The 18,488-nt window shown below is 38.7% G+C and overlaps 2 protein-coding genes and 1 long non-coding RNA gene across 3 annotated transcripts in view; 1 reads left to right on the top strand and 2 right to left on the bottom strand.

Moving 5' to 3' along the window:
• Nucleotides 1-1,046: 1,046 nt before the first annotated feature.
• On the bottom strand, nucleotides 1,047-9,006 carry LOC124862401 (tRNA N(3)-methylcytidine methyltransferase METTL2-like). The gene is made up of 9 exons (XM_047356286.1): nucleotides 8,824-9,006; nucleotides 7,034-7,122; nucleotides 6,551-6,819; nucleotides 3,370-3,419; nucleotides 3,225-3,285; nucleotides 3,007-3,146; nucleotides 2,791-2,897; nucleotides 1,571-1,636; nucleotides 1,047-1,463 (listed from the first exon to the last, which is right to left on the bottom strand). The coding sequence occupies exons 1-9, from the start codon at nucleotides 8,973-8,975 to the stop codon at nucleotides 1,324-1,326; spliced, it is 1,074 nt and encodes a 357-aa protein (XP_047212242.1). The 5' UTR covers nucleotides 8,976-9,006; the 3' UTR covers nucleotides 1,047-1,323.
• Nucleotides 9,007-10,984: 1,978 nt separating this feature from the next.
• Nucleotides 10,985-18,488, bottom strand: part of LOC124862399 (integrin beta-3-like) — a 26,429-nt gene continuing 18,925 nt past the window's right edge. The window contains exons 11-15 of the mRNA XM_047356285.1: nucleotides 18,371-18,488; nucleotides 17,270-17,394; nucleotides 16,951-17,070; nucleotides 12,179-12,345; nucleotides 10,985-12,076 (exon numbers count right to left, since the gene is read on the bottom strand). The exon at nucleotides 18,371-18,488 is cut by the window's right edge and continues 105 nt beyond it. Coding sequence (XP_047212241.1) covers nucleotides 12,011-12,076; nucleotides 12,179-12,345; nucleotides 16,951-17,070; nucleotides 17,270-17,394; nucleotides 18,371-18,488 — 596 coding nt within the window. The 3' untranslated portion in view covers nucleotides 10,985-12,010. The remainder of the gene's footprint in view (nucleotides 12,077-12,178; nucleotides 12,346-16,950; nucleotides 17,071-17,269; nucleotides 17,395-18,370) is intronic.
• LOC124862402 lies at nucleotides 12,512-13,939 on the top strand. Its single transcript, XR_007036918.1, has 2 exons — nucleotides 12,512-13,608; nucleotides 13,704-13,939. It is a non-coding gene; the product is annotated as an uncharacterized LOC124862402 (long non-coding RNA).

Below are 18,488 nucleotides of genomic sequence, written 5' to 3'. Positions count from 1 at the left end.
TGATCCAAGTTAATTTATAGTCATGGCTGAATATTTTCGTTAAAAAATACTAACAGGCGTTAGGGTTCCAACGGGCTAGGGTTAACCCTAAAATAAGCATCATCTGCCACGACATCTGGGCTCACTGGAGCAAAACATCCTTCAAACGAAATTATTTTGTTCGAAAGCCCGTCCAGATACTCACCGCAGCCAAGATTTCCTCCGTTTTCTGGAGCTGTTGTCGCCGAAACCCCCTGCGTTGTCTCACCGGTGCTCGGCAGACCCTCCCAGGCTAGGCCGCATCCAAAGCCACGTACCTCGCCTGCTGGATGTTGACGATCGAGAAGCGGACGCCTGCTGCGCAGCTTCAGGTAGACCACGGAGGATTCCCTCGGAGGCCTCGACAAAACTCCGGGTCTCCCAAACCCGCCTTTCTATGCTCCTTAGACGGGGATCCCCATCATGTCCCTCGCTCCGAGGGTCGTACCGCACCGTGGTCTGTTGTATCTCGCTCCAAACAATGGCGACCCTGGAGAATATGCGCTTTTCAGCAGGTATAAATAATGTCTCTGAGCTAGTGTAGTTGCTCCCCTATATTTATCTCCCCCAGTGGTGCGGTGAATTTAGGGACCTAGCCGGCTCGATCAAAACAAAGTTCGTCACCAATTTCTTTTCGAGATGCAAAAGGGATCAAAACGACATCTGTTTTCGGAAGTTGTTTCCTTGGAAGCGTTTCAGCTGAATCCGGATCATTTCGGTTCGGATCTCATGTTTTTGCAATGTAAACAATAATCAGGAAAATCTCATATTTTCTCGTGAGATCGTTTAAGTAGTTTCACCTTCCTTCACTCTAGGCCTGCCCCAAATCTGTTGTCGGACCAGTAACAAACCCCTTTCCACACAATGAAATTTAACAGTGCCCACCCCTACCAACACTTCTGATAAACAATCAGAAAGTTCCCATCCTAATCGTGTTGTACAGACTCAAGATCAACATTAATTCAAACGTACATGATTTTCCGTACTAAGTAAAACAGTTTTAATTTAGCATGTACAAAAAGATCATATACAAAAAGATCATGCAATTTATTAAGGAAACTGTACAGATTAAAACCAATCAAAACCGTTTTACAGAGGCAACCAGTCCATTTTCAATTACACAACTCATCAGCAGAACAGTCATCCATTTGGGGACTCTCTCGCCAAATAAACGTGCAAATAAAAAAGGTCCATCAGCTTTATGGCAGCCAGTTTAAGAAGAACCCATTCAACTATCCCATTGTTTCGAATGTCTTCCGGATAAAACGGCAATCTTTGTTATTTTAGGTGAGATTTTTCCTCGTCTCACAAAGCCTTGCGGTACTTGCACTGGATCCAAACCCTGTACATGGTGAGCTGTTTCCCTCTATTCACCTGGAGTCGCCTGTCCACAAGGTTCTGCACCTTTTCCAGTCTGGCCTCGGTGAACAGCTCATGAAGCTCATCTAAAACACAAAGAGGCACAAAAACGTGATTATATTCATGTTGAAAGAATAAATCAGTAGGGGAAAATAAAGGGAAAAAATAAAACTTAATGAACAGTCATTTTCACCCTGAGTAAAGAAATACACTCGAGTTCCATCCCCTCTGACGTAAAAGTTTTCTGAGAGGCATCTCCCTGAAAAAAACAGAAAAACACACAACCAGTTACATAGTTTGTCTTTACCTCATGACGGTCTAAATAGTTCACAAAACATTTCAAGATTTGGCTTCAAGGAGAAGGGGACATAGAAAATGGATGGATTTTATTAAATGTAGTCTGCAATATTGCTCAGAAAATTCAAGCAGGCATTTTCACTTTGTCCTAAAATGTTAAGGAATTATAGTGTTTTAAGAGGCCAATAAAAAAAATCTGAAATATCCTTTTAAAGGTAACCTAAAAGTAAAAGAAGGTTTGAAGGTAAATGACAACCAAGAAGTGTTTCTCCTTTATAACAATACAATTATCCTTAGAAAAAAAACAAAACAGCAGGAAACAAATTATTACCTTCTAACAGTTTTATTAAAACATGGAAAAACACAGAACTATTATTTCTCCAAAGTGAAGGCAATGGTCACAGATGTTACAGGGACTAATGATACACAGTAAGAATAGCAATAAATTATTTGACTAAATAATGCAGAAATGTATGCAGTGGTCCCAGACTACAAGGAAACCCGACTGAAGAACAAATGCGAAAAAAGACTATTGTAAGCTGAACACGTCAGTCGTGCTTAGCAATATTCTGTTCTATAAACTAAAGCCTTCTATGACATCTCTGAGTAACAAACGTAATCAGACGTTAGTTTGATGTAAGGGTATTTTTTATCCAGTTACATATCAATTTAGAACAAAACAGCAGAACAAATTGAATAGCGTTTTCTCAACTGACAAGAGAGAAATTGCTCCCTGTGCTTTAGGGGTCACCTGGAGCTGGATAGACGGATCGGGGCCTTGTTTGCCGTCCTGCAGGTTTTGCTCCTCTCTCCCAGGTAGAAAGGAGCTGAGCCAAAAAGCAAATGCTCCTCCACCTCAAAAGGAGTTGAGGTAGTTTAGGCATTTGACCAGGATGCCTTTTGAGTGCCTTTCCTCTGGAGGTTTTCCACGCATCCCGTGACCCGATCTTGAATAAGCGGATGCCACGGACGGATTGACAGTGGCATTCTGTATTAATTATCGCTAACAATTTGTAACATGAGTTTGACTAATTTTAAAGCAAAGTCTTCCCAGTAGTTTTAAGAGAAATTGGTTGCAATTAAAGACCTTTTGAACCTCCGCACAGCCTGACTGACCTTTCTTGAAGCGCAGTTGTGCCATATCGTAGCGTCCATAGTCCCTGAGCAGCATCACGCCACCTGGTTTCAGCAGACGTGCTAATCTACTGATGGAGGCCTGCATCCTGAGATGGAGGGGAAACTCTTACACAATGTCTGCAATACATTAAAGCTAATGCAACATGTATGCAACAATCAAAAGACAAAAGGGGGCAAAGCAAAATGTTTTCATACTTGTCAGGATGCAGAGCTGATAGCACAAAGATCAGCACTATAACGTCAAGAGTTCCATCAGGGATAGGGAAGCCGGCTTCAACTTCACTCAAGTCATGAACAAAGGCAAAGCAGCGCTTCGAATCGTACTCTGGATTACCCTGATGATGAGAACATTTTAGTCAGTTACATATTAAAGGTCAGCAGAAGCTGTTCTTTTATCAGTCCAAACATCTCACCTTCACTAATTCCACAGCAGTGCTGGAGAAATCACAGCAGTAAACAAAAAGTCCAGGATCACTGCAAAAGGCAAAGCAGCAGTTATATAGACTTCAGTCTTTTTCAAACACGGGGTCAACATGTGATTTTCTTGAGTGATCTTACTTGTTTGTCTTGAGAATTGGGAAAACTGTGTTCCCCACACCACAACCAACCTATATAGAAATGTTATTTATTGTAACATTAACGTTTTTCAAGAGATGTGCTGAGACAGTTTCAGGAGAATTAACCGTTTCAGAAAAAACAAATGAAGTAAAATGTGCTCTGTTCTAAAGCGTCTGCTGTTTGAATGTTCAGGAGACCTTATTATCAAAAATCAATACAAAATCCAACTTCCATTTGGATTACATTTATTCAGCGAAAGAAATCTAATGTTAAAAGGAGTATTTTTCACATGAAATCCTATTTACCAGGTATTTGTTAAGACATATTGTTAACAAAATAATAATTTTTACACATTTCACAAGACCCAGGTGCTGGGTCCCATCCTAGGCTCTCTTCTCTTCCCACATGATTTGGGTCTGGGGACTGAGATGGCTACAGTAAGAGGTTGATTTTGCGTTTATTTGGCCATATGTTTAGGATCATTTTCAATGGCCCCACCGACAAACCATTTTTTATTTCCTAGCACAGCCATAAGCTTTTAATATAAAATGTCCTGGCATTTCATGAAGTTAATGATGTCATGCACTCTAGTTTCCCAGGGACTTTGGATGAGAAGCAGGCCCACTGCATCACTGATACCCCACTATTCTTAAGAGTGGAGATCAGGATCTTTCCAATAGGTTCATCCCTCGTTTTACCTCAGGCCCACCTCACAGTTTGTTGACAGAAAATATCAATCTTAATCTCATGTGAAAGATCAGTTAAATTTACTTCATATGAAATATTAGAGGTACCAATAATTGTGGCACTGGTGATCTTGTTAAAAACAATTACCGTATTTTCCGCACTATAAGGCGCACTTAAAAACCTTTAATTTTTTCAAAAAATGACAGTGCGCCTTGTAATCCGGAGCACCTTATATATGGATCAATTGGTTAATTGGTTGATCCATACTGGTTGTACACGGCGCTCTGTCAAAATGTTTCAGTACGACTGGTAAACTACAAAGCCGCACCGCTTGCAGCATTACGGCTACCGTAGTCAGGGGCGTCGCCGAAGTAATAGCGGTAAACACCTGTACTGTGCTTACTCCTAGTCCTCATTGTGTGTGTATAACGTTTGAATGTACTGTTGCAGGAATTGCCTGAACTATATGTGATTAGAAGCTCAGTGTGTGGGGTGTATGTTTCGTGTGTGTGTATGGAAGATGTTGACATTACTCCTCCGGACAGAGGTGGCGCTGTGTGCTGCCGTAGCTGAGAATTAAGAGTGAAGGAGTGACGTCGGTATTATTGTGTGTGTGGGGTGGGTAGAGACGGCGACCGGAGCAGCGGTGTATGAGTCTGTAAGCCCTGTGTTTTTACGTGCTGCAAAGTCATTAAAAAGAACCCCGAATCTCGTCAACAACTCAGTGTTTTGATGCTGTTTCTTCATGCTCAACTCAGCAACGTATGAGTGAGGGAGTTAACCCCGAGGAAACTAGTAACTTCGGCCCTGGAGAAAGCGTCTCCCCTGTGTCATCAGACTACGGTCAGGGGACAGAAACAGGAAAGGTTAACAGTACTAACGTTTGATTTAGTGCATCAAACTGTTTCTTTTACGTGTTTACTGAATCAGGGGAAAGTTCCCTTTCACGTTTTAACTAACGTTTGATTTCAACTTCAACTTCATAGACTCCAATGCATTCCTAACGTGCGGTTGGCTCTATTCAATAGAATTCTATGTAGAGGAGACCTTACCATGAGAGTGAATGGAGTTATCAGAATGCTGGTTTGTAGTGTATTAATAAAGTTTGACTGACTGACTTATCTGACTGTTTTGTTGACATTCTCTTTAGCACAGCTCCATCTAGTGGATGCATAACGCAATCCCAGTCAAACGTTTGACTGTAGTAGCTTCTATTCTATGCGCCTTATAATCCGGTGCGCCCTATATATGAAAAAAGTTCTAAAATAGGCCATTCATTGAAGGTGCGCCTTATAATTCGGTGCGCCTTATAGTGCGGAAAATACGGTATTTGTTAAAATTGACATTTTCCCTCCCACTTAATAAAAAGACTCAAATTGAAGGTTGGATTTTAGAAATTTTTCAATGCAGGATGATGCTACTACAATAAACAATGAATGAAAAAAAGTTGCAAATACACACAGTGCCATGCAAAAAGCAGCCACAGCGCTTTAACTTCATAACATTTTGTCACATCACAACAAACCTCTGTGCATTTTTGGGGGATTTTATGTGACAGACCTACAGAAAGCAGTTCATAACTGTGACATGGAAGGAAAATGATGCATCATTTTCAAAATATTTTACAAAAACTATCTGAAAAGTGTGGAGTGCATTTATATTCAGGCCTCCAGAGTCCATTATTTACAGGACAAGATTTCATGCACATTTAGAGAGTTTTGCTCGTTCTTCTTTACAGAACAACTCAGGTTCAGTAAGATTTCATGGATGGCGCTCATTAAGTTCTGGCTGTATTTTTAGAGTCGTTGTACAGCTTAAAGCGGAACCTCTGAACCAGTCTCAACTCTTTTGCAACCTTTAACAGGTTTTACCAGGATTTCCCTGAAAAACCCTGCCTCTTGCTTCCCATCAACTCTGACCAGCCTCCCTGTCCCTAAAGACAAGCATTCCCACAGCATAATTCAGCCACAATCCAGTTTTAAGCTGAGAACATTGTGTTCAAGCTGATATGCAGTTCCAGTATTTCTCCACACAGCATCTAAGCCAAAACGTTTCATCTTAGACTCATTTGACCTGAGCACCTTCTTCCACATCTTTTCTGTGTCCCCTGTATGGGTCCCATGCATCACAGAATAGCTGTACTTATACTGAGAGTAAATAACACACACCTAAACTATTTAGGTAACTTCTAAAGCCCAATGGTTTCCCTGGATTTTATTTAGAAAATTAGAAGTAAAAGAGTTTGTGTAAACCACACGAAAACCATGTATATTTTTTCTTGCAGTTCACAATTATGGAATATTTCTTATTGGTCTATCACATAAAACCCGGAACAGTATTCTTTTATCTAATATTTGAATCTATAGAATATCATTAAGACAAATCTATAAATCTAACAATTTCCTGAAACAAATAAAAACTGTATTTAAAAAATGTTAGTTTAGAAAGCCTGTGGTAGAAATGTGGCCAATCTGCTCCTAGAATAATCTCTTACCTCCAGGATGCGATATGTTGCAGAGGAGCCTGGAGAGTCAACGTTGTCGCCAGACAAAGTTGCAAAATCCCTGCATTGTTTTTGATCAAACTCATCCTGCTGGCTGATGTCCATGCCCAAGGCGTTTGGATGAGGTGCATGGTTCGGGTTACACAGTGGGGCCAGCTCTGGAAACTCTGTGAAGAGCCAGTGACGGTCTTTGAAGAAACGATTCTCGTGTATCGTGTAAAACCCGTTCCAGTATTCACTGGCCCGGCTGTCGTATTCCTCTGGAAGTAAAAGGAAAGAAGCTGGTATTGAAATCATAAAATAACACACTTCATACAACAGAATGTGTCTCCTTCTCAAAGGAAAATATAATGATAATAATTCTGAAGTAATTCTTGCACACATATATATTATCATAAAAGTATTGAATAAGCAACATGTAGAGTCACTCTGGGAGAGATTAACAGCTATTATTCTTCAGAGTTAAAATCTAACCTTGTTTCTCTGGAGGCAGAGGCTGATTGTTTTCCAAAACTTTCTTCTTTGCAGCTTCTTCCTGCTCATCAGTCCACTCCACATTGTCCCTGGAGACCACAAAACATCAAAACCCAAAGTTCATGAAACAGTGGTGTGACTGACAGTAAAAAAAAACCATGTCAGTCATTTTCATGTGGTATGATGTAAAATCAAATAGGTTAAGTAATATGCTCACTTCCCTTTACTTATTGTTCGTGTTGTTTTTACATATTTTTATGTTTAGATCTGTTTGTAGGTTTGACTCTGAATTAAAACTCCAATGGCAAATAGTTAGGTATGCTATGATTATTCAACCATTTGCCATTTGATAACTAGGGCTTGCTGGAATTATTTTCTTTTGTTTGGCACATCATACATTCAACTACTATTAAATGTGTTCTGGTCACGATGTCTCTGGTAATCTGTGACAAATATCATCTATAGAGAATCGGAAACAACCAGCTCTACAATAAAATACTGTGATGAAGTTAGCCCTTAGTCTGCTCTCTGATAAAAAAAATAGCATCACCCATACATGGTGCAATAAGGTAAAAGAGCAGTAGGGGTGCCACCACTGCAGTAAAGGTGTCGTGACCCAAAAAAGTAATTGATCCAAATGACCACACCTACCCAGAATAAAAAAAAAAATCATGTTTGATTACTTTATTAAGGAAGGATATGAAAAATGTAAAGGATAACCATCAAATATCAATTTTATTTTAGGACATTCCTATTGCCTTCACATACCTTGATTTTTGAAGATATCAAAGCAGCTCATGTCATTCTACCATTTAAAAATGTCTCATTTTATTTCTTCTAGCTTCTTAGAGGTGACACAAACCCTCTTTGGATTTTTCTTAAGGAACGGTTTTCCAGAATAAATAATTTTACCGTAGATATTTGAAGATATGCCTACTTAAAGTAGCTCATGATGCTATTCTGGAATATGCTTATGCCTCATTTACAGGATTTTATTTCTTCTAGCTCCTGAGAGACGACACAAAACTCTTTAGATTCTACTTTACATCCAGTAAGGCTGCAGGATCTCCGGATAATTCCTGGTTGCTCTTCCTGTCTGGGAGAGAGCATCCTCCCGCCACAGCAGGCCCAGTTCTGCTTCAGACAGGAGAGCCATGGCATGCCAGATATATGAGGATCACTGATAGCTGCTCCTCCATATTTGGTCCAAGAGCCATGGACGGCATTTATTAATCTTTGATGGGGTATATCTACCAAAGATTTCTCTCTAGTAAAATTACCAAATATTTAGAGAGTTTTGCTTTACCTCTCAGTAGCTAAAATAAAAGAACCTCAAATTGAGACATAACTGTTTCTCAGAATAGCATTATGAGCTAACTTAACTGGGTAAGTCTCCAAAAAATCTAGTTATGTTAAAATAATACGTATGGTATAAAAACATTGATATTTAACGGGTATGTTTAATTTTTTTTCCTTAACAAAATATTCGAGTATGACATTCTTTTTCATTCCATGCAGCAGTGGTCAGTCAGATCCAGAGACCTTTTTTACCGTCATCGGTACCCGTAATGCCCCGTGTATGGGCCCAGGTAGTTTTTAGAGCAAACGTCGGCCGGCTTGTCCGCCTATTTCGACTCACTTGGCCGCAGTAAAAAAAAAAACACAAAACGTGTAATATTACATAAGTATGACGCGCAGATTAAAATCTAAAGCTAGTATTAATAATGTCTGATCCATCCAAAAAGATGCACATGGACCCTTTCCATCCTGTTTGGATCTGCGGTACCGACCATGCGTTGTGCTGGAAGACCTGCCGCGGGTCTGTAAGGAAGCGCGTCCCGAACTGAGGTCTTTTTGGGTCCCCTGAGGAAGAATTTGACAGCGTCAAGCCGGTTTCAGTGTTTCCAGCCTCCATTCCGTCCACGGTGCGGGGCGCCGCCATGATGGATCTGACGCAGAAGGGAGTGATGCATTCGGGGACAAGCGGAAAAATAGCCGAAAGGATTAAAATTAAAACACACTTACATTTTATACCAGTGAAACGTTAGAGCTATTTTTTAACACTGCACGGCTTTATCTCAATAAATTCAAATATTATGGACAACTTAACTTTTTCAGTAATTTAGTGATTTTATTAAAATGAAACTAATATATAGATTTATTACAAACACAGTGATTGTTAATTTTGATAGTGATGGCTTACAGTTGATGAAATAATTTTCTCAGAAATGTAAATATTACACAGGATTTAAAAAAACGAGATTTTTAATATAAAAATATCATCTAAATGAAATGTGTAAATACTTGGTTGGGGATTTTTTCACTTAAATCACTACATCAATGTTGTGTGGCTAAAGGTGATCAGCCTGTGACTCTGCTGCATTGTTGGGTCTGGTGTCTCGTCTTCTTTTGGTATTACCCCAAGGATTCTCTATGGGGTCTAGCTCAGTTGACTTTGCTGGCCAATCATGGCCACCATGGTTATTAAAGCAGGTATTAATACTTATGGCTGTGTGGGCAGGTGCCAAGTCCTGCAAGAAATGAAATCAGAATCTACATAAAGCTTGTCAGCAAATGGAGGCATGAGCACTCGCAAAATGTTAATATAGATAGCTGTGCTGATTTTGAACTTCACAAAAACACAGTGGGCAAGGCTGCCTATTTGGAAACTTTACACTGGACATCAACAAACTAGGATTCTCTGTATCATTACTCTTCTACTTTGAGTTTTAGATGAAATGCTAACTTTACTTCAGTCTGAAAAGAGGAATTTGGACTAAGCAATAGACACTAAGCAATGGTCTAGTCCACAGAGCAAGTAAAAAAAACCCAGGTTTTAATGAACTCCGACCTTAATTTTAACTTTTAAATCAGTCAGATATCATTGTAAAACATTGCCTGAATAAAGGGCGTCCAGTCAAAACGTATGCATGCTTTTATTTTCAGTAAGTTACATTTTTGTAATGGTTTCCATACAGGCCTCTGTAAGAAAAAAAAAATCAGTCAGATAGCTGCAGCTCAACCAAATACTGCTACCAGAGTCCTGACTAACAGCAGGAAATGGATCATTTGCATTTAGTCCTTAATAACGGCTTAAAATGTTGTTGGTGGTCAATAAAGTAATTATGGGTCTTGGACCTTAAATTTCAGAGTGGTAGACTCCTCAGGTAATCAGAGACGTGCTCAGCCAGTGTTCACAGGATGAGAACTAACCAACAGGAAGTAGCATTTAGTTTCTATGGAAACTCTATCCCTGGAACCAACCGCCAGAAAACCTGCAATGTGCAGAAACTGTTGACTACTTTCAACCAGGTTTGCAATTTTTTCAATTTTAGCATTGCTTTCTTTTTATGTGATGCATAACAGTTTTTTATTATTGTCTTAATGTATTTTGTGTTTTTATTGTAGTATTTCTTTCCTGTAAAGCACTTTGTATTACCTTGTGTATGAATGGGGCTGTACAAATATTCCTTATTACGTCCTTACTCTGGGGAAAACCATAATGTGTGCTTTACCATTTTTGCTACACTAGGTGGAGACATCTACTGGGATTATTTTCAATGCCAGTCTGCAATGTTATCTACATGTCAAACAGAGAGAAGATGTAAACAGTGTTTGCTTGTGTAGGCAAGTATGTTCTGCCGTAGTTCCAAGAAAAGGCTCTTGTTTTCCTCCTGTGGAGATGTTTCTCCTGTTTAAACGTGTTGTGCATTTTTTTTTTTTGGCGACATTGAGCATTTAGTTATTTTGTAAGAAAGTGCAGCATGTTGAGAGAATGGTTTCTTGTTCTCTACCTCTTTGGAGGGAACATGTTTAAAAACTATATAGAATAATAGATTTAGGTAAATACCAAAATGTCACAGACAAATAAGTTCATAAAACTGTCACATTTTGTACCTTGATTATCAGTCTAACATGTGCATGAATAAAAAATTAAAATAGCTCTTTTGCTGAATTTCCCAAAATGTTTATTGGAATTAAGTAAACATACAGAGTCAGACTATTTCTGTGCTAAGAAGTTGCTTATTGCTGTACTTCAGAAATATGGATCCTAAACAATATCTGGGATTTGATCTTAAAAAAATGGCTCTGACATTTTGGAAGGAAAACATCATGAGTCAAAAATGTTATTGAGGTCAGGTGTAATAAGTTTGCCCACTGTAACAAAAAAAACTTGACAGGCAATTGTGAGATAGTGGATTGCACAGTTCAAAAGACAGAGAGCAGTAAAACCAAAAGGCACCACAGTTTGTAACATTATCTCCCATTTATATCACCCAAATGCTATCTAAATGTAAACTCTAAAATTATTTTAAAATTCCCTAAAAGTCTATACAATATGGCTTTGTCCAGTGCCATGCAGCACATCTGTGCAAATGCAAAACAAAAACACAATATAAAAAGCAACAAAATAAGCCTAAAACAAAAAACAGTTTGTGCATAATACATATTAGTCTACAGCGGGTTTGTATTTCCAATACAATCCTGACCCCTGATATCATTGTAAATCTGCAGCAACAAAAAAGGTTCAATAATTAGTTATAGTTGTTTTACATTCAGTTTCCCCGACAAAGGTTTTCACAATAGAAGTAGGAAATGAATACAAAAAATCTCAACACCAAAAGTAGAGTTGGAGAAGCTGTCAACAAAAACACAAACTGGAAGATTTAAAAATCTGTTGTCTTAAGTGGAAACTGAAAATCAGAATTTAATTCAATCCACATACGAAATGTAGAAACACACCCTCGTAGACACTTAAAGCCTTAGAGCGAGCAGCCTGGGACTCATACTAACAGTTTTGTAATATTTTACATTATCCACAATCCTCACATTGAAGTGTTGACAACCACAACTACCTTTCTGCATCAGTAGCTGGTCTAATGACAGTGTAATAGATCTTCTTCCATCACTATCAGTGCAGCTACATTCTATCAGTGTCGCCAAACCCCTGAGCTTTTTCCTTCCTGCATTTAGCCGTTAGTTTCCTCTGTATGCTACATTGGTAAAAGTGGAGGTGGCTCCTTTGTACAAAGGATTGTTACCCTGGAAGATGAACAAATAAATAATTGAATTTAGCACAGCTGCATTCAAACGTTTGATCCTCAGATGAGATGTTTTAAGTGCTTTTGTATCTTTCATGCTTACCGCATCCCATTTGGCTTTGGCTCTCTCCTCCTCAAACTTGGCAAACTCTCTGCGATCATAGATGGTAACCAGCAGCTTCCAAATGAGCAAGCCAACGAGACCCAAGAGCAGAATGGCTCCGGCCACTGACAGGAGCGCCACTAGGATGTCAGGACCTTGGGGACACTCTAAGAAATAGATACTCATGAAGTTTGGCTCATTCTACAGAAACATCCACTTTTGGAATGGCAAGATGTCTTAATTTTCTTTTTCTAGCATTTAAACTTGTACTACATTGTTACATAAGTCATTTACCTTATGAATGCACATAAATGAAAGCTTAATAAATTTGGTACATTTATCTAAATACCACGTGAACCGACTTTTTTGTCACTGGTGTTACCACGCTTTTTTTCCTAACATTTAAGGCTTTAATAAAACATTTTGACTCAATCTCGTCAGCACATGTAGTCAGAGTCAGACAAGAATTATGACAATGCAATGCAACCAGAAGACTGTGTTTTAAAATGTATTAAGGTTTGTTAAAAGTGTGATTGAATAACTTTCATTTATTTGCACTACCATGTATTTACAATGAAAATAGTTGAAAAATCTTATATAAACAATGAATGATACTCTCTTTAAAATCTTACCTTATGAGTGAAACAAAATGTATGGATGTAAAATTATTATCATGTGAAATATAACACATTTTATGAACATGACATCAGAAAATCTCACAGTAACATCAGTGACACAATGAAACACCAGTGACAAGAGCAAATATTCTCATTTTAAAACAAATAAACTTTTACATCATACAGGTTCTTGAACATTTTAAGAACACATGAAGTCCATTAACAAACAACTAAACTGTTTAACTAAGTTAAGATTAAGATTCAATTGTTCACTACTACAGAGAAAAGTGGTCGGGTTTCCACCAACAAACATGGAACAATTTATTGTTCATGGCAACTTTTTTCACTTGTCCAACTTCCCCATGATGAAATCCCAGAACTGCTGCTCAATCTGGACTGAACGCTTATTGACTGCCCGGGGCTCTGGAATCAGGCACGTGATCTGGTCATCGCTGTACCAGCTGACATCATCTCTGGGGCTTGGCCAGAAGAACTTATTAAGTCCATTCAAAAGTCATGCACTTGACTTTTATGTTGTCTTCTTCCAGGTGCAGGTTGATGCCAGGGTAGGGTTCGTCATCATAACGTACAACACACCACTGTCCAATGTGATGGTCTTTGATGGCATTTGGTCTAAATTTCCTCTCTGTTTTATCAGTTGCCTCCATTGCTACAAGAACAACCTCCTGTAGACTGTGACATGGACAATCAAACACGCCCTGAGCAGCCCGGCAGAAACAGCTTATGTTCCTGTACTTGAGAATGTTGGGAGACACGCTGAAGACCTCATGTATTTTCATGGAGCCTTTAACGGTGAACAGGGGCACTTGCCTTAAATGTTAATCTCTCTTATTAACCTCTCCCTCACTTACATGAAACAGTTTCACTTTGCTTGTGTCTTTTAACAGCTGGAAAAAGGTCTGTGCATCTGGGATATCTTTCCCTTGGTGAACCAACATGTCAGCCGTTCTCTTCAGTGTGGCCCCTACTCCATCTGGTGCACCCTTTCCATGACTTGCCTCGAAGAAGTTCCATGTCACGACTGAGAAACCTCTTTGGTGTGGTTCAGTGGATATGATGTGAAAGTTTGAGCGGTTTTTGTATTGTGTGGCAGGTCCATCACTAAAAAAGTGAAGGTTTTGGACATTAGTGTGGTCCTTTGCCAGGAACTGAAGAATAGGGTCCAAATGAGCCCATACAGCTGCAGGGTCATGCCTTCTGCTGGGGGAGATTGTACAGAAAGGGGCTTGGTTTGCCAGGTAAAGCACTCCGGTGTGAAGGGTCACCTGCTGATAAGAACCCCCAAAGTATACTGACTGAATTTCATTGGAGTACTTGCAAGCATAATTCTCACTGAAATCGACGAGGATCACTGAGTCTTTGACAGTGAGGCTCTCTCTGATATTCGTGTATGCATTGTATTACAAATGAATATTGAAAAGGTCTCCTAAAGTGAAAAAGCCTGTCCTGGAATTGGGTTACAAGCTCATCCTCCTGAATTCATAAATCTTTTTTGACAGTGATTGTACTTATTTTTGTCTCACCATCTGGCTTTGAGAAGGACACCTTTTTCCTGGCACCACTGGGTTAGATTCACCACCCTATTGGAAAAATTGCTCAGAGGGTAGGTAGACATCATGCAGTCCTCACAATCACCATAAGCACGTCTTGGAGGTGCTGCAGATTGTGCTGTCACGCATTTCCTCTAAGTTTTTGCAGTCTGATATGCCGAGTCTGTATAATTTGTCCACCATGTACTGCAAATTTTCATGTGTCTTACACTGGCATGTCTCTCTGTCCCTCTCTTTTGGTGGAACCACCCAAAATGGTCTCTGACGCCAAAAGAAGGCATAAGAAATTTGTTGGTGTTCTGATACACATTTCTTGTGGAGGTTCAGCAAAGAATCAGGAGTCTCCTCTGTCTCTTAACCTTCCTGAGCGTTACTGTGTCCCCCTTCCGTGTGGTCAGTCTGCTGACATCATCCTTTAGGAAAAATTGTCTCTCTATGCCAGTTTTCTTTGTTTTTCTTCAAGAATCACAACCAGTTAACTTCTTGCAGTATGTTTTGCATATTATTTTTTTATTAGCTTATCCGATACTAGCTGTGCAAGACTTTGTTTAGATTTTGTGTTTTTGAAACCTCTGTATTTGTGTTTCAATGCTCCCAAAACAGCAAAGTGACATTGCAGGGATTTCCTCACTTCACTGCTGACTTTATGACCTTGAATAATTCTTTGTGTTTTAACTTCTGGACTATCCAGACTTGCATGCTGCATTCGTCTCTTTTGTTTCTTCATCTTTTCATAACGTCGTCTCAATCTGATGATCACATCTTTGAGTTTTCCTATTTCCCTTTCTTTTTTCTGTGCATCTTTCCTACGTTGTCTCCTTCCTTGTTGCAGTTGTCTGTAAATTGAAAATATATATTTTCATAATGTGTCTTACTGTCTTTTTTCAGTGCATGTGAATGCTGATATGTCTCTTTGTGTGTGTCTGTGTGTGTGTGTGTAAGAGAAAGAGGAAAAGCCTGTGAAGAAAAGATGGCAGGAAAGTCAATGTGAGATTGCATTAATGGAAATAGCCTGACAAGCTAATTCAGATGTGTCAGATAATGTAAATGATGTGTAATGTATACAGTTCAGTTTTATTATTAAGCTTTACCAGTTTCAATATTAATTTCTGGTTTTGTAACAGTTCTGCTTATACCGTGAAATGCTGGGATCTGTTGATGATGGGCGGGTCATTGCTCCTGCTCTGGCCTGTCTCTGCCTGCATCTTTGCTGACGCTGCCTCCAAGCCTTTCGTTCTGCCCTTTTTTCCCTTTCTCTTAAATCCTGTATTCTCTTTCTCTTCTTTGTTTCAATGTTTCTGGTATAGCCCTGCTTCCTTTTCTCTAAATACTCTGCTCTTCGTTCAGGATCAGCATCCCTCCGCTGTCTATAAAGACACTGCTTCTCAGCTGCACTCAATTTAGCCATACCTGACCAAAGAAGGATTAACAGCAATTATACAAATGAATTATTTTTATTTCGTGCAAAAGAGAAAAAAAAAAAAAAAAAAACTAAATAAACACCATTAAATAAAATGTATCCACACATCTGGAGTAGATGCTGTTACTGGTTGTCACTGGTGTTACCCATAACGAAGGTAACACCAGTGACGGTAACACCAGTGACAGTTTTCATGAAAAATGCATTTTAAAAAATGGCTGCTACAGAGCATGAAACCACATGTTGTCTATCATGATAAATTCACTAAATTATGTAGTTTAATACTTTTGCATTGAATTTGTTTGCAATTCCCTGCCAATAATGTGGGTCACACTAAAAGCTTTATTTGAAATCATGAGATAAATGTGAATATTTCTGAAAACTGAAAATAGTGTTTTTACCATGGCAGTTCTTCATAGATCTTCAGGAAAGAGGTCAGAGGAAGTCAAGTGATGCCATCAGTTTGATTTCTTTTTCCAAAATAAAAGATTTTTGATGCATGGTAACACCAGTGACATGACTGCAGGGGACAACTACGTTTTGAAGATATTTTATAATATAAATTTTGCATTTTGTTTTAATATGTCATTTATGTCATATATTTGATAGTTATTTATACATTTTTGCATTTTGAACGGCAGAAAAAACAATTTTTAAACTCAAAGTACAGCACTTTCCCTCCATAAATGACTGTGGGGATAAGCACTTCTGCAGTGGTTGGGGTTCTAAATAATTGATTAAAAAGCAAATATTACCAAGTTGATGGTACCTAATGGTTTGATAGTATAAATAATATGTATTTTAAGAATAAAATACAAAAAAAACATGTAACAAAGAATTTTTTCAAAAGTAATATTTCTTTAAACGTTAGGGACAGAAGAAAAATGGATGTTTCTGTAGAATAAGCCGTTTAACAGCTTAAAACTTTCAGATCATCATTAGTGTTCTATCATACTCAGTATTTGACTTTCTGTGGCGCTGCACAGTGTAGCTTTGCAACTGGCAGCAAGAGGGGTTCTTTAGAAAATAACACATTTTTTAGATGCACACACTGTGCCTTGCCAAAATTGACAGGAACAAAATCTTCTGTACCAATAATGTACCTAATGTACCATTTTACTGATAGTTTATCCTCCCAGTTAAAGTTAAAAAGTTTCACATTACCTGGCTCTTTCACCACATACAAGACAGATTTGCCAATTATATTTTCAGAATACTGGAAGTGCACAATGCAGTCATTTTCATCTTTGTAGGAGCAGTTCACCGCTTTGCCTTCTTGGAATTCTGCCAGATGGAGAAGAAGAAGAAAGGGTAATAAAAAGCTATCTAAGAGAAAGTTTCTCCTTAGGGGCAGCATGTTTTGTAGGTCAGCAACATACTTCAACCATAATAGGATGCAATCCATGTAAATAGTAAAGGAATGCAACAATTCAACATGACCAGGGTCACATAAAGGAGATCTGAGAAAGCTCTCAACACTCACCAGAGTTCTCATCCATTTTCTTACTTAACTTGTCCACAATTCTTATTTCATTTTTGCAGATTCTGTTGCAGCTGTTGTCACTGATATACTGTCCTCTCTTGAAGTGCTGACACTCGACACACTGCCTGCAAGCACAATAACACTTCCAGTTTTACACAGCCCAGACAGTTTAAACCACATTGCTTTAGTTGCAGCAGGTGGAATTTTCATAAAAGAAATAATTAAATCTAACACAGAGATATTTATGTAAAATTCCAGACTCTCAATGTTGTGCAATTGTTTATATTCATTTCCATGTCGGGTACAATGGCGTAGAGAATGAAAAACCAAACTGTGGTAATCATGCAGCACCGACATAACACAATAGTCAACCAATTACAAAGCATTGATAGTGAAGTTTCTTGCTCAAAAGTGATGAATGTATAATCTGCATTTCATCCTGCGAGGAGAAGGAAGTCAGAAAAATGCAGGCTTAGTGACACTAGCTTGTAGAAAAGACCAGATCTCTCCCATTTCTAACCCATCTGACACCAACGCTCAGACAAGGTGGAAGATGTAAACAAAGCTGACGGGAGAGATGGAGAACATTGACTGGTTTTTATTACTTGTGTGGTTTGCCCATCTAATAATGGTAATGCATGAACATGTTTACCACAGTGGATAATATCATTGTTATATACTCTAGTTAGCTATAAACATAACATGTTACATTTTTAAGACAAAACTGAACTGCACAATGCTCCAAAAAAACATTTCCTCTTAATATGTAACATTGACTTATTTAATAAACCAATTCTTATAGCATGTATGTTCCCAGGGATATGGATATTATAACTTTAATGCCATCTTGTGAAATCTGTAAAAAGTATGATTTTATAAAATGTTAAACCTGTAGTACCTGCTGCTCATGCAAATTTGCAAATACACAAAACAACCGTTCTACACCAAACCAACATCTAGAACCTGCAGGAACAAAATATTTAGATCCCAAAGTAACCAGTGATGCTCATTATGATCTTATAGCTTTAATGATGTTACAATCTGAATTTGAGGATATGTGTCAATACAAAAATTCATGTGAAGCTGCATAGATCAACATACTTCTTTATAGTGCAGGAGTCAGGGCAGGTGGGGCACTTCTCACAGGTATCTCCGTAGGCACCGGGTTGAGTGCACTGACAAACCCCGCACTCACAGTTACCCCGGCCACTGCACAACA

The sequence above is a fragment of the Girardinichthys multiradiatus genome, chromosome X (assembly GCF_021462225.1).
Source record: "Girardinichthys multiradiatus isolate DD_20200921_A chromosome X, DD_fGirMul_XY1, whole genome shotgun sequence".
Classification (NCBI taxonomy): Eukaryota; Metazoa; Chordata; class Actinopteri; order Cyprinodontiformes; family Goodeidae; genus Girardinichthys; species Girardinichthys multiradiatus.
Note: the sequence above shows the minus strand (reverse complement) of the source record. Positions and strands in the feature narration are given on the sequence as shown.

Bases quoted from the DNA above. Each gene is read 5' to 3' on its own strand.
- LOC124862401 (XM_047356286.1), bottom strand. From the start codon at position 8,975: ATGGCGGCGCCCCGCACCGTGGACGGAATGGAGGCTGGAAACACTGAA. The intron at 3,286-3,369 runs GTAAGATCACTC...TGCCTTTTGCAG, and splicing joins CCAATTCTCAAGACAAACAA to TGATCCTGGACTTTTTGTTT. The intron at 1,464-1,570 runs GTGAAAATGACT...TTTGTGTTTTAG, and splicing joins AGTGTATTTCTTTACTCAGG to ATGAGCTTCATGAGCTGTTC.